This window comes from Strigops habroptila, chromosome 3 (genome assembly GCF_004027225.2).
Source record: "Strigops habroptila isolate Jane chromosome 3, bStrHab1.2.pri, whole genome shotgun sequence".
Classification (NCBI taxonomy): domain Eukaryota; kingdom Metazoa; phylum Chordata; class Aves; order Psittaciformes; family Psittacidae; genus Strigops; species Strigops habroptila.
The window spans coordinates 65,622,936-65,645,837 of NC_044279.2; the positions used below are offsets into that span (position 1 = coordinate 65,622,936).

At 47.4% G+C, this 22,902-nt stretch overlaps 1 protein-coding gene across 1 annotated transcript; it reads right to left on the minus strand.

Moving 5' to 3' along the window:
* Positions 1-5,425: 5,425 nt before the first annotated feature.
* Positions 5,426-22,483, minus strand: WNT5B (Wnt family member 5B). Its single transcript, XM_030479849.1, has 4 exons — positions 22,303-22,483; positions 21,342-21,589; positions 14,964-15,256; positions 5,426-6,944 (listed from the first exon to the last, which is right to left on the minus strand). Exons 1-4 carry the CDS (start codon positions 22,380-22,382, stop codon positions 6,486-6,488), a joined length of 1,080 nt encoding a protein of 359 aa, XP_030335709.1. The 5' UTR covers positions 22,383-22,483; the 3' UTR covers positions 5,426-6,485.
* Positions 22,484-22,902: the final 419 nt, after the last annotated feature.

Sequence of the window (22,902 nt, forward strand, 5' to 3'; positions counted from 1 at the left end):
GACAGCCGTCGGGCAGCAGCACGGAGAGTAGCAGCTGCAGTGCCTGCTCCAGCTCCACCCCGTGCCTGTTGGATGAAGTATTTCCTGCCCTGTCTTTCAGTATTTCATCTGCAAAATGGCGCTAATGATTTTAAAATATTTCGAGCCCCAACGACAAAAAATGTACATAAAAACCGTATGTCATTTTCATCTGTCATTTCCCGTCACCGTAACTTAACAGGTACTCAGCCAGTTAAGAGCGAAATTGAGATAGGAATACTGTTTCATTAAATATTAAATAAAAGGAATTAGGGTGGTTTATTCTGGTTCAAGAGCCTGGAAATCAAAAAGGAAAGCTGTGCTCTGCCATATGGGGCAAAGCATTCATTCAGAAAGACACATTTAAAAAAAACCTGAGTTACGTACTGCCTGGGCATTTATAGGCAATTCCTAGAAACAGAAGGATTGATATAAAATGTTCATTGCCGTAATTCCATCTCTGAGTGTTTTTGTCCTTCATACATATCGCTGTGCTTTGTGAGACTTGGCAGGTCATTAGTTAACTCTGTTGTTGTTCCTGAGCAAAAGAAAACGAATTTGCCTGTGGTAAATGAAACCGAGACTGGCCAGAATCATCACAGTGAATTGCAGAGGGCTGCCACTCTAGAAACCTGGTCTAGATGTTTTCTCAGCCCAAGAGGGGTAATGGCTAAGCACCTGTGCACCTCCTTGGGGCTGTGAACAAGGCAAGGCTACAATTAGCTCCAGCACAATGACTGTGACAGTCATTAAGTGACACTGGGTCTATCCCAGTGTGTTTTGAATTCCCCCCACCCCCCAAAAAGGCAGGATTGTAATGTGTCCTTACGCAGTGATGCCTCATCCTGCCCATCCCGCGTGATCACCATGCTCCTGCAGTCATGCGAAGGGCTGACGCAGCTATATGGCACTCTAGGAAGAGCCAAAAGACAAATTGTGATTCAGAATAAAGCTGCCCTAGGGTAGGGAAGAGCCTGGACCTTTTTTCTTTTTGGTTTTCTTTTCCAGGATATGCCTTACTGCTGCAAGCCTTTAACGTGCCTCATCTCTACTGACAAACATACTCAAGGGGTTCCCTTCTGAATTCCCTGGGATGGCTGCCACCATGTGACAGCACCATGGGGCAGAGCTAATGGCAAAAGGGCCTGGGGGAGGTAGTAGTATCTCCCTGCCTCCTAGTGAAGCTGTGCTTGCTTTTTTCTTTGTATTTCCTTCCTTATCATCCTTCCCCTCCTAACTCAGAGGGCCTGACCCTCACGGCTCGCTCCATCACACTGCCAAAGGCTGGTGCTTGCTCCAGCCACCACGTTCCAAACAGATGGAGCTGTTGCCAGTACAATGGGCCATCAGGCCCTGCTTGTACAGGACGGGCAGCATGGAGAGCTAACTGTGACACTTAGGGCAGGTAGCCAACCTAAGTGTCACAGGGCAATATCTAGCACTCTGTATTACAGCTGCTGCATTTTATCCCTGCTTACAGGGAGAACTCTTGACCCTAATGTTTGTTCCCTCTTTCTCTCTTTGAGGAAATTCTGCGAGTGGGTCATCCCTTTTTGAATCCTAATGCAAAAAAAGACTTCAACTGTCATTTAAAAAGAGCTAAGAAACAAGTAACAGCTTCAGGCCCTGCAGGAAGGGATTGATGGATGGAAGGCAGGAGCATGCTGTGATCATTGTATTATACTGGGGGTTTTTTTATTACTGTTATTTGGGGATTTGCAATGGCTGATCATGATTCTTTTTGTCCTTTCTGGTATCTGTCCTGTTGGCCATGAAAATCTGTTTTGCTTATCTTTGAGGCTGGTTATATTTAGACTTCGGTGCTGGTATGCTCACGATGTGGCCCAGTCCCAAATCTACCAGCTATCTACACCAGAGCTGGAGATGGGACAGGCTACCTGCTTGACGGCCTCTGCATCCATCAGCCTTTGCACACAGGGTATTGGTGCCCACACTGCCCTGGCAGGAAGGGAGTCAGGATACGGCCAGGATACACATCTGGGCCAAGGAGATGGGATGCATCTCTGGGTCCCATGGATTAGACATAGCCAGAGTCAGCCTTTGAGAAGGGGATCCAACATTATGTTCACATCTGCTCACTGTCATATGGCAGTTCCTTCAGAGCCTGCCCTTCAGTGAATTTGATTTCATAGAGTATCTTTTAGAAACTATGTAACCTGAAATGTAGTTAAACAAAAACTAAGTGAAAGTGAATGACCTTATGAGCAGCTGGTTCTGGAAAGCCTTGTGACAGACACTTGAGAAATGCCCTTTAGTCGCTGGAAGGCATTTCCCAAGGTCTCTTTGGGATGTCCTGTGTATGTGTCAGCTGATGAAAATACTGTAGCCACAGGTGATTAGGAATTGCTCCTGCAGCATAATTTAAACCTACTAGGATTCTCCCTGGATGGGGTCAAGTGAGCAGAGAGATAGCCTTGCACGTTTGATTTTACATGACAGAACAAGATCTGCTCTGTTTGTGCTTTGTCAAGGCTACAAAACTTGGGTCCATGTAGCAAGTATAAGGTACACTCACACTGGGTGTCTGGGTTCAGCTTGGCTGTTTCCTGAATTGCAAAACGCAGCAGTCTCTGTTACATTGAGCTCTGGGTAGGCACAATCTATTTTGGGGACAAAGAATAGGAGCCTCCAAATGATGCAAATGGCCTACAGTCCAGTGGTGTTAAAAGGTTCATTTAAATTTTCTCACAACCCTACCAGTCTCTTTTTAACATAATTAATATCAAATGGAAGTTTCTGTTTGTTCTGCAATTGCTATTGCTCAGCTTACCTTGCAGCAGAACATACTAAGGCCTCATTCATTCACGTTATAACTTATGTAGTACTAGCCAGTTGGAAAATGATGACAGATTTGCATCCTGTTCTGCTCCGTTTAGGAGCTGATGTTCACTGACTTGCAGTAACTGTATATTTGCATAGTGCCTTTAACTCCAAAATATTTTAGTTTTACATGACTTACGGGTGGTCATTTCTATCAGCCTTGAAGTGCAGTGACTTCAGGGTTGGAATGTGGCAGCCAGTTACCAGCGTACACTATATAATAGCGTATTGTGTGAATATCTTATCCATATGAAACTGCAAACAGAATTTGAGCAGGCAGGTACTTCATTCAGAAACCAGGCCAACCTCCCTAAACCTTACTCTTGCTAGAAGATATTCAATACCCATAAATAAACAAGCCCTGAGTTCACCTCTCTTTTGTACAACAGTCTTGCCTCCAGCCTTGTGCTGGAGTACAGCTTCACCACAACAGCCCCCCCGAGGTTCCTGCTGAGCCCCCCAGCAACCACCTCCGAGCATCTGACCCTCGGAGGTGCCGCTGAGCCTCTTTGTCTTGAATCGAGCGTGTCCCCGCACAATGGGGATACAGCTGTCCGCCTGCCGGAGTTAATGAGCGTAGAGGGTAGGCCTTCAATTACGTTTTCCTCAGCCATATTTCTCAAAGAGCTTCACAGAAAAAAGGAGGTATTCTGCTCCTCATTTTATACAGGAGGCGGCTGGAGGCTAAAATTCAAAGAAATTAAGTAACTTGTTGAAATTACAAAGCAGATAATCAGCAGAGCTCAGAATCAAGCTTAGCTCCCCACCCCCATGTCCCTCTACGACTTCGTGCATCTAACAAGGCACAACATAAAATCGACCACTTTTTAACTTTCATGGTAAAGAAGCAGTTCTGCTACAGCTTTCTGTTTGACTTTCTTTGGCTTTGCATCAAACCAGTCTGGCTGTGTTCTTATTTTATACTTACTACCACCCTAAGGAGGTTCTTTTATGTGTGGGCGCCATAGAAATTAAGTTTTAAGCTAGAGTTTAGTGGGATCAAATTTTTGGATACAGAACTCCCAGAAAGTTGAGAAGACTAAAACCTAGGTCTTGTAAATAAAAAAACAAAAAAGGAGGAGGAGGAGGAAGGAGGAGAAATCCAATGGTCACTTCTCTCCTATCACTATACGATCCCAGTCCAATAGGAACTGCTGGCTCCAACCAGGCTGCCAGACGTCCAGAGTGCTGGGATAAAAGGCCAAAAACCATCTTTTTTCGATCCAGACAACATTTTAGGTGGAAAAAGAAGAACATAACCAGGGACGCCCAGATGAATAGTAGCCCTAACAATGCCAACTTTTCCGCTCCCAAAGTTGTTTACACCCACAAAATTAATCATGGAGCCAAACTGCGGGGAGAGTTGTGACTCCCTTAAATGTGTGGTCTTTATCAGAAAGGCCAAATGAAATCACTTTGAATTACCAGACATATTAACAATGCCTGAGGGTGTCATATACAAATAGCTGACACCTTTAAACACTGACGCAATAAGGATGGACAAGAACATGAGGTGAGGGTGGTGGGAGGAAAGGTCTTTTTTAGATGTATCCAAGGTAGAGCAAATTTTATTACTGGGCTAGAAACATATAGTATCCCAGGAGTGAATAGCTCACACATTTGATCCGATCTTGGGCTCAGTCCAGCTCCCACTGAAGTTTAATGGGAGTTGGATCAGGCCATTGCACTCACATTTTTTCCATGCATGGAAAACTATTTCCGTTACTTTGAATTACAATACCACTGGCTTTGGATTTATATAATAAAATAAATCTAGGCCACTGTTTATATTCCAAGAAACTGCATTCTGGGATGCCAGCAAATATATTGCCTGTTGGATTAAAAAAAATAAAATAAAAACTGGACACATTGGTTTAAAAAAACAACGGCTCCTAATTATTAAACATAATTTTTCTTCCTTGTGCTTTTCTGGAGTCCTCAAATATTTGAAGTATGAAAGGTACATATAAATTCTTCTCTGGTGGTTGAAATGGTGGAATCTGTAAAACTGCAATGCTTTATAAGAAACAGAGGTTCAATATAAAAATAATAATCTTCATGACTGGCTCTTTGCTTATTGGCATATTTTGCGCATTTTAGAATTTACAGAAAAAACCCTAACACCCTTGGAATGTCAGAAACAAAGGGGATGTATATTAGCAAACCCTTATATTTTGGGAACTGGCTTCTCTTGATTGTTCTGACTGCAAATGAACTCTGCAGATGCTGAGAGGCACAGGAAATGTCTTGTGCTAGAAACAGCATTTGTTCCCTGCTTTATGAATTATATTCTACTAAAATCCCAACGTGGTAAGACTGATTAGCAGACTTTGGTAATGCCTTCTGCCCTAGTACAATTTTATTATGCTCTTTTATTACCAAGGAAAAACACAGAAAAGACTTCCATTCGTGAACATGTGCCCACATTCTGGGAGCAAACATACCTGTGGTTACCTTATGCCAGGGAAGACCATGGCCCCTGGATTCTGAAATATAGAGCAGCAAAAGACACCTCACCAAAAGAATGAAACAAAACCACACATATACACAAGCAACAGAGGGAAAGAAATGTCAATGAGGGGTGTTTAATGTTAAAGAGAAACTATACATCTGGGATGGTGGTGAGGAGGATTTAATAGAGCTGAACAAGGTGACCACCTGCATCCACTTCAAAGAGTAAAAAAAACTGGCAGCAGCTTGAGGAGTGCTTACGCAGTCATGTGTATGTATGTGCATTCAATGCCTCTTTCTGCTGACAAAATACAAAGTATATTGCCTTTGCAAACATTCCTGGGCACTGGCAGCTTCTCCTCTACATTGACAAATTAAGTTTCAGCACAGGATTAAAATGAAAATAATTAAAAATCTCCCTTATGCACATAGCCACGTAGTCTGAGCTGGACTGGTTTCCCCTTGGCCCAGGCAGTACAGAAGACCTAGATGCTGGGTTCATGGGGACTCTCAGGCTGTGCACTGGTCAGCCACAGGTCACACCTTCCTTCCTAACAACAGCAGGTTGTAAACCTTCCTCCACCACACTGTGGTCTGTGAAGCATCCAGGAATGGTTTACAGGACTGAGGATTTTAAGCTGTTTTCTATGGCTTGAAAGGGGCCTTGACTAACCTTCCCTCTCACATGACAAAGCCCTCAAAGGGACCAAAAATTGGTTCCAAATTCCCCAGTGGGTTTAGTGAAGTGGCAGGGTTTGAAACTTGGGTAACTAGGACTCACGCACATCTGGCGGTAATTTCAGATGTGCAGTAACTATGCAAAATGTTGAGACTTACTGACCAGAGCAGAAAGAACCCACCTTTCTCATTCTTGCTGGCTTCGTTTCTGTAATGAAACAGTGTGTGCTTGTACGTAGGGGGGAGTTCATTTTGTCAGCACCTCCTCAGCCTCTTCACCCTGACTGAAACATCCAAGGGGAGATGCACCCACAGACAAACTCCCCAGCGGAACTTAAGGAATGGCATACCAGCTGGCCTGATGGGGGAAATTTCAAAACCAAAATGTCTCTTAAATAAGCTTCTTTAATTATTATCATCATCTGTTTATTTATACAAATATAAAATATATTTATATAGATTTATATAATATAGATTTGTTGCTTTGGTGGCTCCTTTCATTTACAGACATACTGATCGACGATCTCTGTGCACTTTTTACACTTGACGTAACAGCACCAATGGAACTTGCAGTGGCAACGCTCCACCTGGACGCTCTTGAACTGGTCATAACCCCGTCCGCAGCACATCAGCTCACACCCATCCATGCCCTCTGAGGTCTTGTTGCACAGTCGGCCCTGGGTGCCCAGAGAACCAGTGGTCTCATTGCGCAGGCAATAGTCCGGGCTGGGGTCGACGTAGACCAGGTCCTCTTGCGTCGGCATGTTGAAGCGGTTGTTCACGAGCTCCAGCTTGCCCTTGCGGCTGATCCTCATGGCCGCGGCGCTGTCGTACTTCTCCTTCAGCAAGTCGCCCACCTTGCGGAAGTCAGCCAGCTGCAGCCAGCAGGTCTTGAGGCTGCAGGAGCCCGATACACCATGGCACTTGCAGGCCACGTCCGCCAGCTTGTACACGGCCTGTGGGAAAAGAAATGTAATCAGGCAAAGCTGTGTCTATCCCTGCTGCACTGGCAGCTGGCTTAATTACAGTGAATTCATCGCGTTTCCATAGCTGCTTTCATTATCCCCCAATTTCTGTTGTTTCGCCCTTCAGAAGAGACAAAAGTCTCCTCTTCCCCCTGCTGCAACTGCTGTGCTCCTGTTCCCTAAATACTTCTATTTCTGGTCACACTGCCTCCAAACATGACTTCTCCACCTTTTTTTCCCCTGGACTTGAGCAGGAAAGAAGAGAAAGAGTCGTCTCCGCGTGGACTCTGGAAATTCCCCCCTCTCATAGAGCAAGAATGGTATTTATTGTGGTATTTATTGTGTGGCTTTCCCTTCAGAGCTGCGAAAAGGAAACACACCTGGCAACCAGCCCATTTCCAACCATCCGCACCAGGAACTGACCAACACTATAGTCCAAGGGATACATCTCCATCTTTCCACCATAAATCCACATTCCCACACCCTTTCCCTCCACCTCTGCTGAGAGGAGCCCGTTCAGGGGCAGTGTCCGGAGGAGGCCTCGCTCTCCCGAGAGGAGCAAGCAGGGTCGGTGGTGCGGAAGATGAACACCTCTGTGCTGGGGCAGAGCCGCTCACCTCTGCTCCAGGGGGTGCTCACCCGGCTGCCGCCTAGGCGAGCAGGGACGCGTTGCGAACCTGCGCCATCTCGTGTCCACACGCCTCCCTGCACCAGCAGCACTGCCGCCACGCACAAGAGCCCACATCTTAAACGGCAAACGCAAGATTTCGCTGAGGTCTTTCCCCAAATACTTTGAGCTATGCTTGCGGAAGTCTGAGGGGGCTGTAGAGGCATCATATCCCTGAAAATCCGGCATCCGAATCAGCAAATAGGTTTGAAATGCTGGCCAGCGGGCGTTAAGCCCTCAGCAGAGCAAGTACACGATGTGAAGGAAAACGGTGGTTACTGTCTTCCTCCTCACACTAGCTGGGAGGAGAAATATTGAAATATATTCTAGAATTACAAAGCTCAGACCGTAAGAAACTAAACTGAAATGGAAGTTGGGTTTGTTCTTTCCATTAATTCCAGAGACAGGTACAAAACTGTGTGCTATGTGAGGTCCTGTCAGCACCCACCGGCACCCACAAGAGCTGGTGTCCCTGCACAACCAGAGCTACAGCAGCTTAACCCCTAGCCTTGCTCCTCATGCTCTTGCCATCAGGCTCACCTCTGCTCTCCCCTGACCATCATGCACATCCGCAGGGCAGCGCCTCTGCCAGATCCCATGTGCCAAGCAGAGGGGTCTGGCATTGGCTGAGATACTTCCACCAGCTGTATCTGATGCGGACATCAAGGAACGTGGTGGAAAACTAGGATGCTCTGAGGGAGGCAGTGATATTCCTTCCAGCCCAGTTTTCTGCTGAAGAGAGCAACCAGACACTGAGGGGTGTTTTCTGCCTCATGCACCGACTCAGAAGAAAGCTTCCCAGCTATCTGCATTCGCATCCCAAGTAGTAGGTGATTAAGGCAATTGAGCATACTGCAAGCGAAACCTTCCGCCTATGACTACATTCTGGACCAGCAGGGAGAGGCCATAGTTCTCCTACAACAACTGGTTGCTCCTCTGTCTAACTAAAATCTAGTGCTTTTGACAGCTAGTGAAGATTCAATTTGGCTTAATGGCTAAATCACATGGAGGCCAATCCAGCTCCTGAGAAAGTCAATGGAGTGAGTCCTTAAAACAGAGAAGCTTTAGTTCTGCTCCTTGGAGCTCAATTTACTGAGGCAATCCCTCACGGCACAATGTAACAGCTAAAGGCTGGGAGTTAAGCACTTGTCTTGGATCAAACTACAACTGCAGAGGACCAACCACACCGTTACTTAAGGATTCCTGCTGTACTGTAACCAGACAGAGCCACAGCTGAATTTCCCGAGCCCCAGACACTTACTATATCCTCACGGCACTGCCAGCCTGCTTATTATAAGCTTGTGTTAGCACTTTTTGGTTATGGTTCTGTCAAATCCCAGGCCACTCGTGCCTCCCTTGCCCTTGCATGTGTTTTTATAAAGTATTACGATTCTTCCTAATCCTGGGCTTTGTTCCTTTAGAAAAACACTGCAACTCGATCCCTCTCAGTTAATGTCATGGGACTGAGTTCACTCCGACTTGGCTTTAAGCAACTGATGCTCAAAACATCTGGCCCATGTGGGTAGTAGCTGCGCTGGGGAATGTGAATGCTACCAGTTATCACAGGTGAGCATGGCGCCACTCAGCCCCCTGCAGCTCCCACCATCAATGTCCCGTGGAGGTAACCATAGCTTCAGCTGCTAAATGGCTCTCCCACTCTCCCCCTTTGCTGCCCGAATGGGGAGAAAGCAGAGGAAATTGCAGAATTCCTCTCTGATCAGGCTCAGGTCAAGGTAAAGAATAACAGACCCCACATGCAGTTCTGAGGGCAGGGTCTGATCGATGGCCATGCCACTTAGGTTGAAAATGCCTCTAATGGAAAGGCTTAAAGGCCCTTCCCATAAGCACAAGTTCTCTTCCAATTCTTTTCTTGCAAGAATGGGAATGGGAAGAGAATTAATGGGGAATTCCTATGTGGTCAATTAGCCAGACCCCCTTCCAGGCTCTTCTGGCACTGGCTCGAGTGACTGATGACTGAGGCCTGCCATATGCTGACTGGGTAAACAGCGCGGAACGACTGACCACCAGAGTCTGCCAGACAGGGCGACAGATAAGGAATAGGGGGAAATAAGAGAGTGTAATGGAGACCAATTGGAAGAAAAAGACAGATGGAAGGAAAGGACATATTGAGATAACATCCAAAGACAAACAAACACAGGCAATAAAGCCAGGAGCCACCACCACAAGCACTCTGACATGGAGTGAAGGGGTGATGGGGTCAGGACTGCCTGAAAGATAAAAGACCTCTGGTCCCCTCCTGTCTCTCTCAGCTTCTTCTGAGAACCATGGAGAGCAGGGACAATCTTCTGCCATCAGAGCTCCTCAGAGTTCAAGGAGGACTTTCTCACCCACAGGAAACTGAGTGAGGGGACACACCGAAAGTCTGCCCAGAAATCAGAAGACACATAAGACATCAAGTGAAACACTGGCTGAGAAAATGGGTCAAGGCTGTACGTGGGATGGCACCTGGTGGTCACTTAGCAGTGCTCACTGCTGTGTCCCCAGTACTCCTTTCTTTCAGTACCGGCTTGCGGGAGTATGGAGTTACACATGCACCTTCCTACTTCCAAAACCAGAATCTCAGAAGTTTAGGAATGCAGGACCAGATGGGACCTCCTTGGTTTTTAAGTATGATCTCTTGCTATTGTAGGCACTGCTTCAAATAATGTTTTCCTTAAATGTATAGAGTGCCCTTTTAAAAGCAATTAGGTTTTCGGCCACCATTATTCTGATCACTATTCCAATGATAAAGTATCTTTTTCTAAGTCCCAGCCTAAACGTAGTCACTCTATGCCCATTTGCTATTATGCCAAATTGGCCTTTTGCTTAAAAAGTACTTTTCCTTCCCTCTTATTTCTCCCACTAACATAGACATCAGTCATATCCTCTCTCAACTTTCACTTTGTTAGGCTAAACATGGCAAGCTACTCCAGCCCACTTTCTTAAGAAAAGATTCCTATCCCTTGGGTCCACCATAACAAGCCTTTTCTAGTCTGAGGTCATTTTGCTCAGGAATATGAGAACATACAGTATTTTGGGGCCTCACAAGAGCTGAATACAATGGCATTAGTATTCCCCCATTGTTTTCTAAAAATACTTTCCTTAGTACATTATAGGATATTTACCACCTTCCAAGCCACATTACATCTGCAGTCATCTGCAGCTGACTGCTGCGACCCATTCTTTTCAACTCGTTTCCTAATGACTAAAAACGTTTTCATACAAGACCTCAAATGATGGTCTTAATGTCATTTTATTGGATGTCATTAGCTGCTCTACAAAATTTGGATTTTCCTCTGTATTTGTAATACTTGCCACCTTTGCATCATCACCAAATTTCATCAGCCCATTCTAATTCTTGTGTTGAGGCTGAGAAACAAAAATACTAAGCATTGGTCTTGAGGTAAGTCCTTGAAGACTTGCTAATTAATCTCTGTTAAGAATCAAGGTATGTCCTTTCATGCAACTTACTGACATCTTTCCTTGAACCAGTTTCTTGTCTCATAGCTACTGCTTTTTTTCCTTATCTTTCCCAATGTAACCAAGTGTTTCTCACATGGGAAATACATTAAATGTCTCACAGAAGTGCTTATAAATGCGACCTATCAGATCTAGTTTGCTTTTTAGGAGATCAGTGATGTTCTAAATGATTGCATGATCCATCTTTGAGAAATTCTTCACAAATTACTTCACATTTTGCCTCTTCCTCTGAGATATCCTTTCCCTCAGGTCCTGCTGCAAGCGCTGCTGAGGTCACACTGCCTGTGCTGCCAGGTGCCAGCTCTTTCAGAGTGACAGGAAAGAAACTGGGCACTCCCTGTGCCCACTTGAGAGCTTTACACAACCTGAGTTTTGCTTCCACCTAGGTGGCAATAATTTCCATTTCCAGCCTTTCTCCTTTGCTCCCATGCTAATACATTTCTAAGAGCCAAGAGGAAGGACTGCCCTGTACTGGCCAAATACTATCCTGACCAGACAACCCTGGAACCCTGTAGCAACGCCATCTCACAGCCATCCAGGGTGTACTCTCCAGATCCTTCATGTCCATATCCTTTCCCGATCCCAGCATCTCCATTCCTCACTACTCCCAAATCCTCGTCCACTCAATCCACCCGAGCCTTGTTTACTCCAGAGCAGCCCTCTGTTCTTCCAACCCTTTGCTGCCACCTGATACCCATCTGAATCATTTGACCCGATCCTAAACTTCTCTCCATCATCAGACCCCTGCACCATCCCACCCACCTCAACTCTGCTGGCCCAAACCTTCTGTACTTGCTGCTCAGCTCCTCTTCCTCTACCTGCCTGAACATGACAGCTACCTCCTCTTGCCTTCCTCACTCCCACAGGGTGCCAGCTCCATTAGCTACCACTGCCTCCTGTGATAGGCCATGACTGGCTTGCCCCAGAAAAGTCTCAGGAGGATTTAAAAACCTACACTACAAGCACTTATTCACCTAGGCAAAAGTACTGAGGACAGAAAAACACATCTCCATTGTGCAGCAGACATATGGTACCCGTCCCCATGAGCAATGCCCCCTATTCCAACTGGAAGCCCCAGGTAAAGCACTCGCCTACTTTGGGGACCAAAGCTACTCTGTCTTTAGAGTTAGCCCCATCCTCATTCATTAGCAGTCTCCTTTCTTCCAATTTCCAAAGTTTAAAAACTTTCCCTGTTTATTTTACTACCCTTTGCAAGGTCTGACTCAGCGTGATTTTTTACTGTTCTCACTTCGTCTTTACACTTCTTGACCTCTAAGAGCTTTTCATTATTTATTTGCTATCAGTTCTTTTTTTTTCCATTCTTAGTAGGCTTTTGGTCTATTCCTAACAGCTTCTCTGTGGTAGTTATTCATTCAGTGAGGTCTGGATATTCTTCCTACAAGCTTTTTCCTCTTGCTTGGCATGCAGAATTGTAATGGCTTTAGCATCTTTGACTTGAAAAAGTTCCAGACCTCCTCCACATCAAGTTCCTCGGCTGAGTTTACTAACCAGCTCCCTTAGTTTATCGAAGTTTGTTCTTTGAAATTCACAAGCTTAATTACACACTGGTTTAAACTTCCATTTAATTTAATCTAAAATGACTCGTGTTCATTTAATCTAAGGTTATTTTCTACAGCCATCTGTCCTACAGAGTCTACAAAACCCAAGCTTGAAATAACCTTGTCTTTTGCTGGCCCCTTTGGAAAGCCTTTGTCCAGGTCCTGCATTAACTGGAGACACAGAAATTGCCTTGAGAGCTTGTCTGTGGACTCCAAAGCAGCCCAGGCACTGTAGCCTTCCAAGCACAATTTAAACAACTTTCTGCACCGTAGTAAAGGCAGGACATAGCTGGGTTTAGCTCTGTCCTTAAAGCAGAACAAAGCTTTCTTCCATCTAAAACTGTATCATCATCTGAAATCACAGCTCAGTGATTTTCTTGCCCATATAACAAGAATAACAAGACAGGGTAGTGTTTCACCCATGCTGTGGAGCAAGTATCTTCTGACTTGATCTTCTAATACAGATGTTACTACAGTTCAACTGGCGCCTCAAACTATTGGCCATATTCTGTCTCTGGATCCCTCAAGGCAATAGGACTGGCTGTAAAACATCTCATAACATATTCACTCCCTATTTTAGACAGGGTATTTATTTGTAGTAACCCAAGTTCATGACTCCATACATATAAGATGTTCAAAGCAAGTAATGCAGAGAAGAATGTCACTTTCAGGCTACTACTCCGTGGAGGAATGCCCCCCCCCCACCTCCATTTCTAAGGAAATGCAGACCCTCTGCCCTTCCAAGCCAAAAAAAACCACCCCAAACTAAACCCCGCTGAGTTCTACAGCTTTCAGTTCCACGGTTTTCCACCTACTGCAAATTTACTGCCATTTGATTTTTCAAAAGAAGCCCAGAGTATTTGCAATGCTTCAACCTGACACACTGATTCCACAATCAAAAAAATAGAGCCAATCTTCCTTGGTGGCAAAATGAAGCCAAAATTACATGCAGAAAAGACAGACATACATGGGAAAGATAATAGAGTAACAATTAGAAGAAAGAAAGGGCAGAAAACTGATAAGGAAACTGAGGATATTAGTTAAGAATGTGCAAAAGAGCGAGGCTAAGTACACTTAACAGGATTTTTTAACATGCATTAGAAATAAAATTAACCTCAGAAAAGCTCACAACTAGGGAAGAATGATAAAAATTTTAAACACCCTGTGAAAAAGACAACAACTGCTCAGGTAAGTATTCCTGTTCTACATTTGGAAAGAGGCAGGACTACACAGTTGTACCACATATGAATGATGCTACACTTTCCACACCATTAATCACAGGCAGAATTGTGTAAAAAGCAAAAGTGCATAACTGGACGCAAACAAAGGGGGCAACTTCACCTACGCTTACAGCATCAGTGAGACCAATACCAGAACCCAGCATGTTATTTTGGTATCCAGTTTCTTAAAGTATGCTAAAGTAATGTAAAAATGATTTGATGACTGATGAGAATCTCTGAAAGTGAGAGTCTTCAGTGCTCAATCTAGTTTGTCAAGAAAGAGTGGTGAATAAATTACAGTAGATAAATACTTCTATGCAGAGGACATTCTGATTACTAACAGGCTTTTGGATCTAGCTGTGAAAGTCAGAAAAAGAGCTGGTTGGAAGCTGATGCCAGATAAATTCAAATGATAATGAGGTACAGTGTCGAAACAGGGTGATTAATGATGGTAGCATACTACAAAGGAAGTGATGGATTCTCCATCCCTAGGGGTCTCTCGATCAAAACTGTGTTATCTTCTCAGAAAACGTCACCTTTTTACTCATTTTTTTTTTATTTTACTCAATACTGAGGTATTGATTACTTATTTTACTCAATACTGAGGTAAACGAGCAACGCGTAAGTTTCAGAGATAGCCAGGTAGCCTGATTTGATGTTTGCTTCTGGTTTTATATTCCAAAAACCTGAATGATGGCAGTAGAGAATGCCACATGCCAACAGATTCTCTTTTTCATCACCAGCCTGTTCCTTTGGCAGCTCTGGAAAGCCAGTTTCTGAGATGTAAACCTTGAAAGTGGGCCATGACAGCACCTAGTTTATTTGCAAACATCTTACATGTCTGCATTTGCATGCCATATAGTATCTCATTTGGCTTCAGCTGGCAATGGAAGCCTGCCATTTAAATTGCAATTTAATATTGTCAATGTTGCCTGTAATATTCACAGAAATGCAGAAAATGTAACCATACACCATTACTGGGTTATCACTGGACAATCCTCATCAAACCTCCAATTAATTTCAAGCTATCCCAAGCCTTCTGAATCTGCCTCTGAGAAGAGGAAACCGTCAGCACTGGTCTTACCCTGCGACCAGCCTCATTGTTCTGCAAGTTCATCAGCATGCGAGCCTGTTCCTCTGAACCTCTCACGTAGTTCTTCTCCCTCTCCTTGGCATCCACAAACTCCTTGGCAAAACGATATCCATACTCCACGTTATCCCCGCAGCCACCCCACAGCCAGTCTCGGGGCAAGTCCTTGGGCCGGGCCGTCCGGCTGCAGCCACAGCTGGAGAGCTCTCCTTCACGGCAGGCCCGGCTGATGGCGTTCACCACCCCGGCAGCGCTGACGGCATAGGTGAAAGCAGTCTCTCGGCTGCCTGCAAGAGAGACACGAGAAGCAAATTAACAAGAGACAGATCTCAGTTAACAAACACAACGCACAGCAAGGAGCAAGCAAACGGGCTCCGGACAGTAGGACATGCTGTACTCTAGGAAGGTGCACAGAACTAACTGGAACAAACAAATGGAGAGGTCAAGTGCAAGGGCAGCACCCCATTCTGGCAAAGGGAGAACTGTCCCAAGACATCCTTGCATCCCAGTTTTGTTTTCATTTCATAATAACAGCTCCAGTCAACTGACTGCCCAGAACTCGCAGTTTCTATGTAACCAGGATCAAACCCAAAACTGATTCTCCGGCACACACCAGGGAAAGGTCTGAGATTTCTGCTGCCGCCTGGAGGAATGCTCTTGGGAAGAGCATGTTCTTCATGAATTTGTAGGTGCTACTGCTCAAGGGTTATTGTTTTTATTACACCTATGTTTGACCATTTAAGAGCCCTGGAAACTCCAGAAACAGCAACACCATAGGCAGGGACTGCTTGGTCTCTTTCCCCTTCAGTATCCTCTCATTTTAACCTAGAGGAAGCTCTCAAGCAAGAGGATTATTCACTTGCTGAAAATACAGCTGCTGCTTTAGTCGCTGCATTTGCCAATAACCACTGAGAACAACTGATGAGGTTGGGTCTGTGCAAAACGAGCATTCTGGTCAAGCCAGATATCACTCGGGAAAGGTTTTCATTTAACTGGGACAAGCACTCTTTATGGGCTCCTCAGCTCATCGACCTTATTTTAGTTTACATGAGGTCAGCTGAGAACTGTTTTGAGACAAACTGAAGGAAACCCATTTTCACACTAAAGCATCAAGGCAGAGGTTCTTCCAGTGCCTACAGAGCTGCAGTGCTGGAACAAGTAAAATTTCCCATGTAGACAATAATAAATGAAAAGACTTTCCATTAGCATGTTTACTAGAGACTGCCCTGCTTGGAGCGTATGCTCTGTACAGCTCAGAGTGCAAGCCAAGCAGCTGGATCAGGTCTCTAGCTATGTATTCCTGGCTGTGATTCAGCCCCAACTTGACCGGGGCACCAACACAGCCAGCACTGCATGAGGCCAAGCGTGCTGCACCAGTGAGTGCCGTGGGTCTGAAGGGGGTGAGTAGAGGGGGGTGAGGAGGAGAAGGAGGCAATCCACACCTGCACTCTCACCACACAGTGTAATAAATAGCTAAACTGACACCTTCATTGTGTGCATCACCAAACTTTCAGGTGATAAAGAGAACGACTGCCAAAGCTTCACTGGAATAAGCAAATCTGATTGTGAAGAGCTACTTACACGCCCCAGCAAGATGCTCTCAAGCAAATTTGAATGACTTCAGAGGGCAGATCCTCCAAGAACAGTTTATCACCAGCCCACAAGGCTCTCAGTGCCAGCTCCCTCAGCAGGACTGAGCTGCTGCTTTTGGTATGCTCTTGTTCCAATTTGCATGTGCTGACAATCTGTAATTAATAGCAGCTTATCACCAGCTTAGTGGTAATGACCCAAGACAAAGGCAAGGCTGTGAATGGCATCCACCTTGCAGAACAACTTGTGATTTCCACCCCCCCCCAAAGTTGTGCACTAAAGGCTTCTGCTGTGGAGCACAGCACAAGGCTGATAAAATGCTACAGGATACATAATACAGAAGGAAAGGCCTTACTAGCGGGTCATAAGGAGAGGACTCTGCCCTCCAAAACCTCCTTGGGTCGGGAGGTAAAGAGGACTGACTCCTAGTTAAGGTAATTCAGCTGAAACTGGCCCATAAGGGAGTTATGGTCTTTTTTCAGTAACCAAAATAAAGTTTTTACTCATCTGTTTTGTTTTGCATGCTATGGGTATTTTAAGGTAACAGTCCAATGAGCAGTTTTTGCCCCTACCAGTCTGTGCCTGTATGGTGAGAGCCCCATGGACACACCAATCCTCCTGTTAAGTAGAGCACTCCCTGCATCTGTACAGGTTGAAATACATACAATGGGGGGACCTCCCGGTGTTACAGCTGGTGCAGCAGAGCCTGCATGACTCCAGGTGCTTAGCATCCTTACTGCTTGATTGAGACCCTTGAAAGCACAGACTGGTTTACACTTTTACTGTCCATGTTTTAACCATCTCCACATTTCAGATGTAGCAGCACAACAACTCAATGTGCAGCCCCTGGGTCTGCATGAGTTCTTTAGGCTGCTGAGGATGGTGCTAGGAAAGGCTGAAAGAAGTTTCAGTGGGGTTTTTTTTCCCCGCTTGTTGCCCACAAAGCAAAACAAACCACAGTGCTCATCAGACGCAGGTTTGGAAGACTGCAGCTTGGTTTGGGAGGCAGGATCAACCGTGCATGAAACCTTGTGCTTAATACAAAGCAAATTTGTAGCTAGCAGTTGTGGGCTTATACATCCCAGTTTTCTCTGCTCTTCTGCCAGCTTTGGAAAAGTATTTGGGTTTTCACTCATCATCTCAAAGTTCACTCCAGTTCCACACCTCTGTGCTGTCAACTTAAAGGACAACCCCCCTTCTGCCCTCTCCCGCACCTCTGCCGAGCCAAGCGCTGGGGTCACCCCGATGCTGGGGGCCTCGGGAGGCTCAGCTCTGCCTGCCGGTGCGGAGCTCCACGGAGCTCTGCTGCCCTCCTCAGCCTGCCGGCCACCGGCGCTGCCCGCAGGACAGCGAGGGAGCGCGGGGCTGGGGCAGCTTTTGAGGGCACCAGTGAGGGTAGCGGTGTGAGCCATACCCAGGAGTGGTGCTGGATCACAGCTTGCTTTTCTGGAGCTGCTTGCGAAGGAAACGTGAGAAGAACAGACCCGAGTGGGGAGACTTACACAAAGATGATAAAAATGTGTCACTTTTTGGATGAAAAAGTTTTAGTTTCAACTGATTTTTTTTTACAGAAAAAGCATTTCCCCAAGGTTTGCCAATTTCAAAGAAAAAGGAGGAAAAATATTCAAATATTCCTCTTTGTTCTTTTATGACTTTTTTTTTTTTTCCTCCTTTCTGCGTTTGAAAAGGCAGAAGAGATAAAAATCTTTGGCTGAAGAAATGACTGGACTAACCTGGAAACCCCAGCCTTGCATTTAGGATTGCACTGAAGGAGGTATATTCTCTCCTCCCCTGAGGAAATTCTAACATGACCTTTTTGGGTGCTCTGTCCTCTCCCTCATAAATGTAGCAGTAAGGAATGTGTCTGTTTGTAATGTATAGATACACATATACACACACATGCAGTCTAAAACCTGTATTAACAGAACAAGAAGCAACTTCAGAAGGGCAATCTTTGTACATCGCCAGATATCATCATTGCATAAACCACACTGAAAAGGTAAGAGCAATTCTCATGACCACACAAACACTAGGAAAAACCAGTGCTAAAAAGCAGCCTACTTCAGCGCTACCGATGCCTCTGTACAAGCTTTGTATCACTGGACACAAAGCCTCACCTCTGTGAAATGCACCAAAATGAAGGTGTAATGATTAAACACAGACAGACCAGGCCTCCCATTTTTCTGAGCTGAGCCAAGTTCTGCGAAGGGGAAAGGAAACAAATCTTCCAGGTTTCTGCGCGAACACTCTCGTGAGGATCTCCCCAGGCTTTGGACTTGGCCAGGGCAGGTTCTCCTCCCCTCTCACAATCTACAGCAGCTCAAGAAATCATATAATATATGCCATGCCTGCATTGGTGGGTGGGCAGCCGAAGGTTGTTGGCACACTATACACCTTCTGGGTCCTTCTTATCTCTTTTCTCCCCCCACTCTCCACAATGCTCTGGCATGCCTCTGCACTCTTGTAGATATTCTGGTCTCCAGACCTTCCTCGTGCCATTGGCATGGAGTACAGAAAAAGGGCTGTGGTCCAGAACTGGAGCTCAGAAGTTGAAAACAGGAGACGAGCAGACAGTATGAACCCAGAGAGGAATGACTTTGTAGCTGACACAACCTGAGAGACTGGAAGGCTTTATCTCCTTCCCCAGCATGGAAAACAGATCTGCTGAAATGATGAGCAACGCCTCATTACAAAGAAGGAAAAAGCAAAAGCGGAAGATGGAACGAAGAGGAAAGAGGCAGCACCCCCCTCCACAACAGCTTATCACTGACACAGACAACAGCAGTGAATCATCATAGTCCCTGTAGTACCCTAGGCCACATTTGGTGACATTTCTTACTTCTGTTCTGTCTTGTACTGGAGTATCAGCATCTGAACATGCTCTGACTGACCAGAGAATCTAAAGGACACGGGTTCAAAACTCTTTGTCAGGGTATGTTTTCAACAGCAGGCAACCACGGGCAGTCACCTCACAGACACTCCCATCAGCAGATTCCTACCAGAGATACAACAGTATTATTCCTAACGAACAAAATGCATGCATGAACAAACAAAACAGCAGTAGCAGGACTGCTGGACATACCCATTACATACTCACAACAGCTCCTTCCTCATCAAAACCCAAACCTAAACTAACTCCCAATATAAACTAACAGGATCAAATTCATTTTAGATGGGAAGAATCTTCCCTCTTCCACTACCCACTCTAATCCCTCCTTCCCGTACACCCTCGGATCCTTCCTGATGGCTTTTCATCCTTTTAACTCTGATCTTTGCTTTCTCTTAGTTCACCCTTACTTCTTTTCTCCAGGCGTGGACTCATGCAGTGGTCCAGCCTGGGGCTGCAGGAAGGTTCTTAAGAAGAGGATGAAGTTTGCTGCAGAAAGGGATATTTCTATTTCATTCTGGAGTCACTAGGATCATTTTGGGGATCTGAAATTTACCCCACTCTTTGGGATAAGTTACATGCGAGAGAGGGACACCAGAAGGGAGAGGTGGAGGTGGCTGAAATGTTAGTTTTCATACCCCAAAGCACAAGTTTTAACAATATGGGATTGCATGCTGCCTCATCTGGCCAACACCCCTGCTATCACAAAGCAAGAGATCAAGGATGTGCAGCTGCCTTGGATCTGTGTCAGGAGCTGAAAGTATGTGTCAGGAAACTACATTTCCCAGGGGAGTACCCCAGAGAAGCAGGGATTTGTTGGGGTATGAGCTGGGCAGAAAGGAAGGAATCAGAATGGTTCTGATGGGCTGAATTAGGAATTCTGAAAGGTTGAGTAACACATGCAGAAATATCCCTTAAAATTCTCTAGGATGACACACAGGAATTTCAGGATCAAATGGAAGGGGTCATGCGACTTGGTTACCTTGGTGTCCTATCACCTCGATGCCCAGAGATATATTAAAGCTGGGGTTTTTTTGAGAGTGAAACCAAAAAGGTGCAAGCAATGCTGGGGGCAGCTGAGGGTGCAGGAGCCGCTAAGTGTTTTCTCTGACCTCACAACCAAGAAATAGTGCTGGTTCTTCACTGTAAATGATCGGCTTTGTGGGTGGGAAACAAAACCTCTTCACATGGGACCTGGAGAGAGAACAAGCCTGCGTGTGTGTATGAGTGGCTGTTTTAACACCTTTTCTTTATTGTCCTGCCTGTCGGACACATCAAACCGAGCCCGGATTTCTCAGTTTCTTGCCATCAGATGATTGCATTTCAAAAGGACCTGGGACAATGCAGCTAGGTCACACCTCAATTCAAGTGCAGCAATGGCCTGTCAATGCGCCTCTTACGGTCAGCGGGGCAGGAATTATAAAAATCTCTGGGGTTTACACACAAGTGGCAGAACAGGGGCGAGGGGGGGAGATCCTATGCCAGGGGAGCCCGTATTTCCCACATCTCAGGGCTGCATTCCCTGTCTGAGGGCACTCCAGATGCTGGGAAATGATAACACGGGACCATTGTTCCTGGCTCCAGCTTCTTCCCTCCCTACCTTTAAACGAGCACACAACACAAAAGCAGCCCCCCTCTTCCTGACCTCCCCATGCCCCCCCAAAGAAAGTGTGTGTGTCCTCCGCTGCCCCAGCTAACTCCTGCTGGGCTCAGGTGCACTGCTGCCACCCGCCCAGACGCAGGCAGCACCAGCACACCGGGGAATGGAACAGCTCGTTAAAGGCAGCTTTAGGAGCGGTGGTAACGGGGCTCATCACTCCTGCCTGTGTATTTGAAGAAAGGGAGAGCGCTACAGAGCGACCAACCGGCCTGCGCCCCGTGCCGGGTGCTCCTACCTATTTTCATGACCCTCCCGAATACGGAGGTGTTGTCCACCGTGCTGCAGTTCCACCGCCGCTGCCGAAACTGGTACTGGCACTCCTTGATGGCGCTGCGGGCCCCCTCCCCGATGAACACCATGTGCTCCTGGTAGAGCTGGCAGAGCTTGCGCTGCCCGGGGGAGAGCCCCGGCAGCTGGCTGCACACCGGCTGCGCGCCGATGATGTACATCTCAGGTCTCTGGATGGGGTTCATGGCCAAAGACCTGCGATGAGAAAAACATCCAAGGGAGTCTGTCTGGAGGGAGAGGCCCCCTCCGCGGAACGCCCGGCACCTTTCCCCGCCAGCCCAGCCCCGCTCCGCGCCCAAAGCCCCGGCGCATTTCTCATGTCAGCTGCTTCCCGCTACGGCTCTGCCAGATGCGAGGCTTTTCCAGGCTCCAGCGGGAGAAACACAGCTCGTTTGTAACTTGAGTTTAAACACAGAGGACACCCGGGATGGGGAGGGGGGCAGAGAGAAAGCTCAGCACTTTCTCTGCAGAAGAAGAAAGTGAGCTGCTGCTTTTTCACAGACCGCCAGCCAGCGATGCCTGCCTTCCAGCCAGGCTATTTTCCGCTCTTCAGGGGAAGGGGGCTCCGCGGCTGCTCCCGGGGCTTTTGGCAGCGGGTAGGAAATCTTACCCATCTCTCCTTACGCATTCCCCACATCCTAAAGCCCGGACGGGATTTCAGCGAGCCCGTACAAAAGGAGCCCAGGAATGCCTGGAGGAGAAGGGCTGTGTCCCCAGAAATTGGGCAGGGACAGCGGGAGGGGGGAACCTGGTCAGAAGCAAGCTGCTGCGAAAGAAGCCCGGCGGGCAGGAAAGTTCGTTCCCGCGGGGAGCGCACGGCAGCTCCCGCTCCCGTTCCGCCGCCCGGCCCCGGGCAGTCCCCGTTCCGCAGCGGCGGACAAAGACGCTGCGGTCTCCCCCTCACTTACCACCAGGAGTTGGCGTCGGCCACCGGAGAGGTGCAGCTGCAGAGGAGCGCGGCGGCGAGGGCCAGCCTCGGCCCGGTCATGGTGGGCAGCCGCCGCAGAGCCGGCCGCCGGGACGGGGCGCCCTGCGGAGAAGCGCCGAAGAGAAACCCTGGAGCGGGGCCTGCGTGCGGCGGGGCGCGGCGAGCACAGCCCGGCTGCCGCCCCCTCCCGCCCCCCGCAGGACCCTCCCTCCTTCCCCCGGCCGCCGCCTCCCGGGGGCTTCGGCCCCGGCCCTGCCTCCCGCCCGCCCTCGGCCCCGGGCCAGGGGCCGCGCTGCCGGGGCTCCGCTGCCGCCGACGGACCCTCCCCGTCCCGTCCCGGGGCAGACAGCCGTGTGAGGCCAGGGCGTCGGGAGCTTCGGGGCCAGGGGGATGTGCCCCCCGCCCGGAGTCCGCCGGTGTCCCCGCGGGCCGGGCCGGGCCGTGAGCCCCGCGGCCGCAGGTGTGCGGGGAGCCGGCGGGGCACATCAAAGCGGCGCGCTGGCCCCGCTGCCCGCCTTTGTAATGCAGGGCCGGATCGGAAATGAGCTGCCCCCTCCCCAAAACGGCCTCCAGAGGGGCC

Bases quoted from the DNA above. Each gene is read 5' to 3' on its own strand.
- WNT5B (XM_030479849.1), bottom strand. From the start codon at position 22,382: ATGACCGGGCCGAGGCTGGCCCTCGCCGCCGCGCTCCTCTGCAGCTGC. The intron at 15,257-21,341 runs GTAGGAGCACCC...TCTCTCTTGCAG, and splicing joins CGGGAGGGTCATGAAAATAG to GCAGCCGAGAGACTGCTTTC. The intron at 6,945-14,963 runs GTAAGACCAGTG...CTTTTCCCACAG, and splicing joins ACAATGAGGCTGGTCGCAGG to GCCGTGTACAAGCTGGCGGA.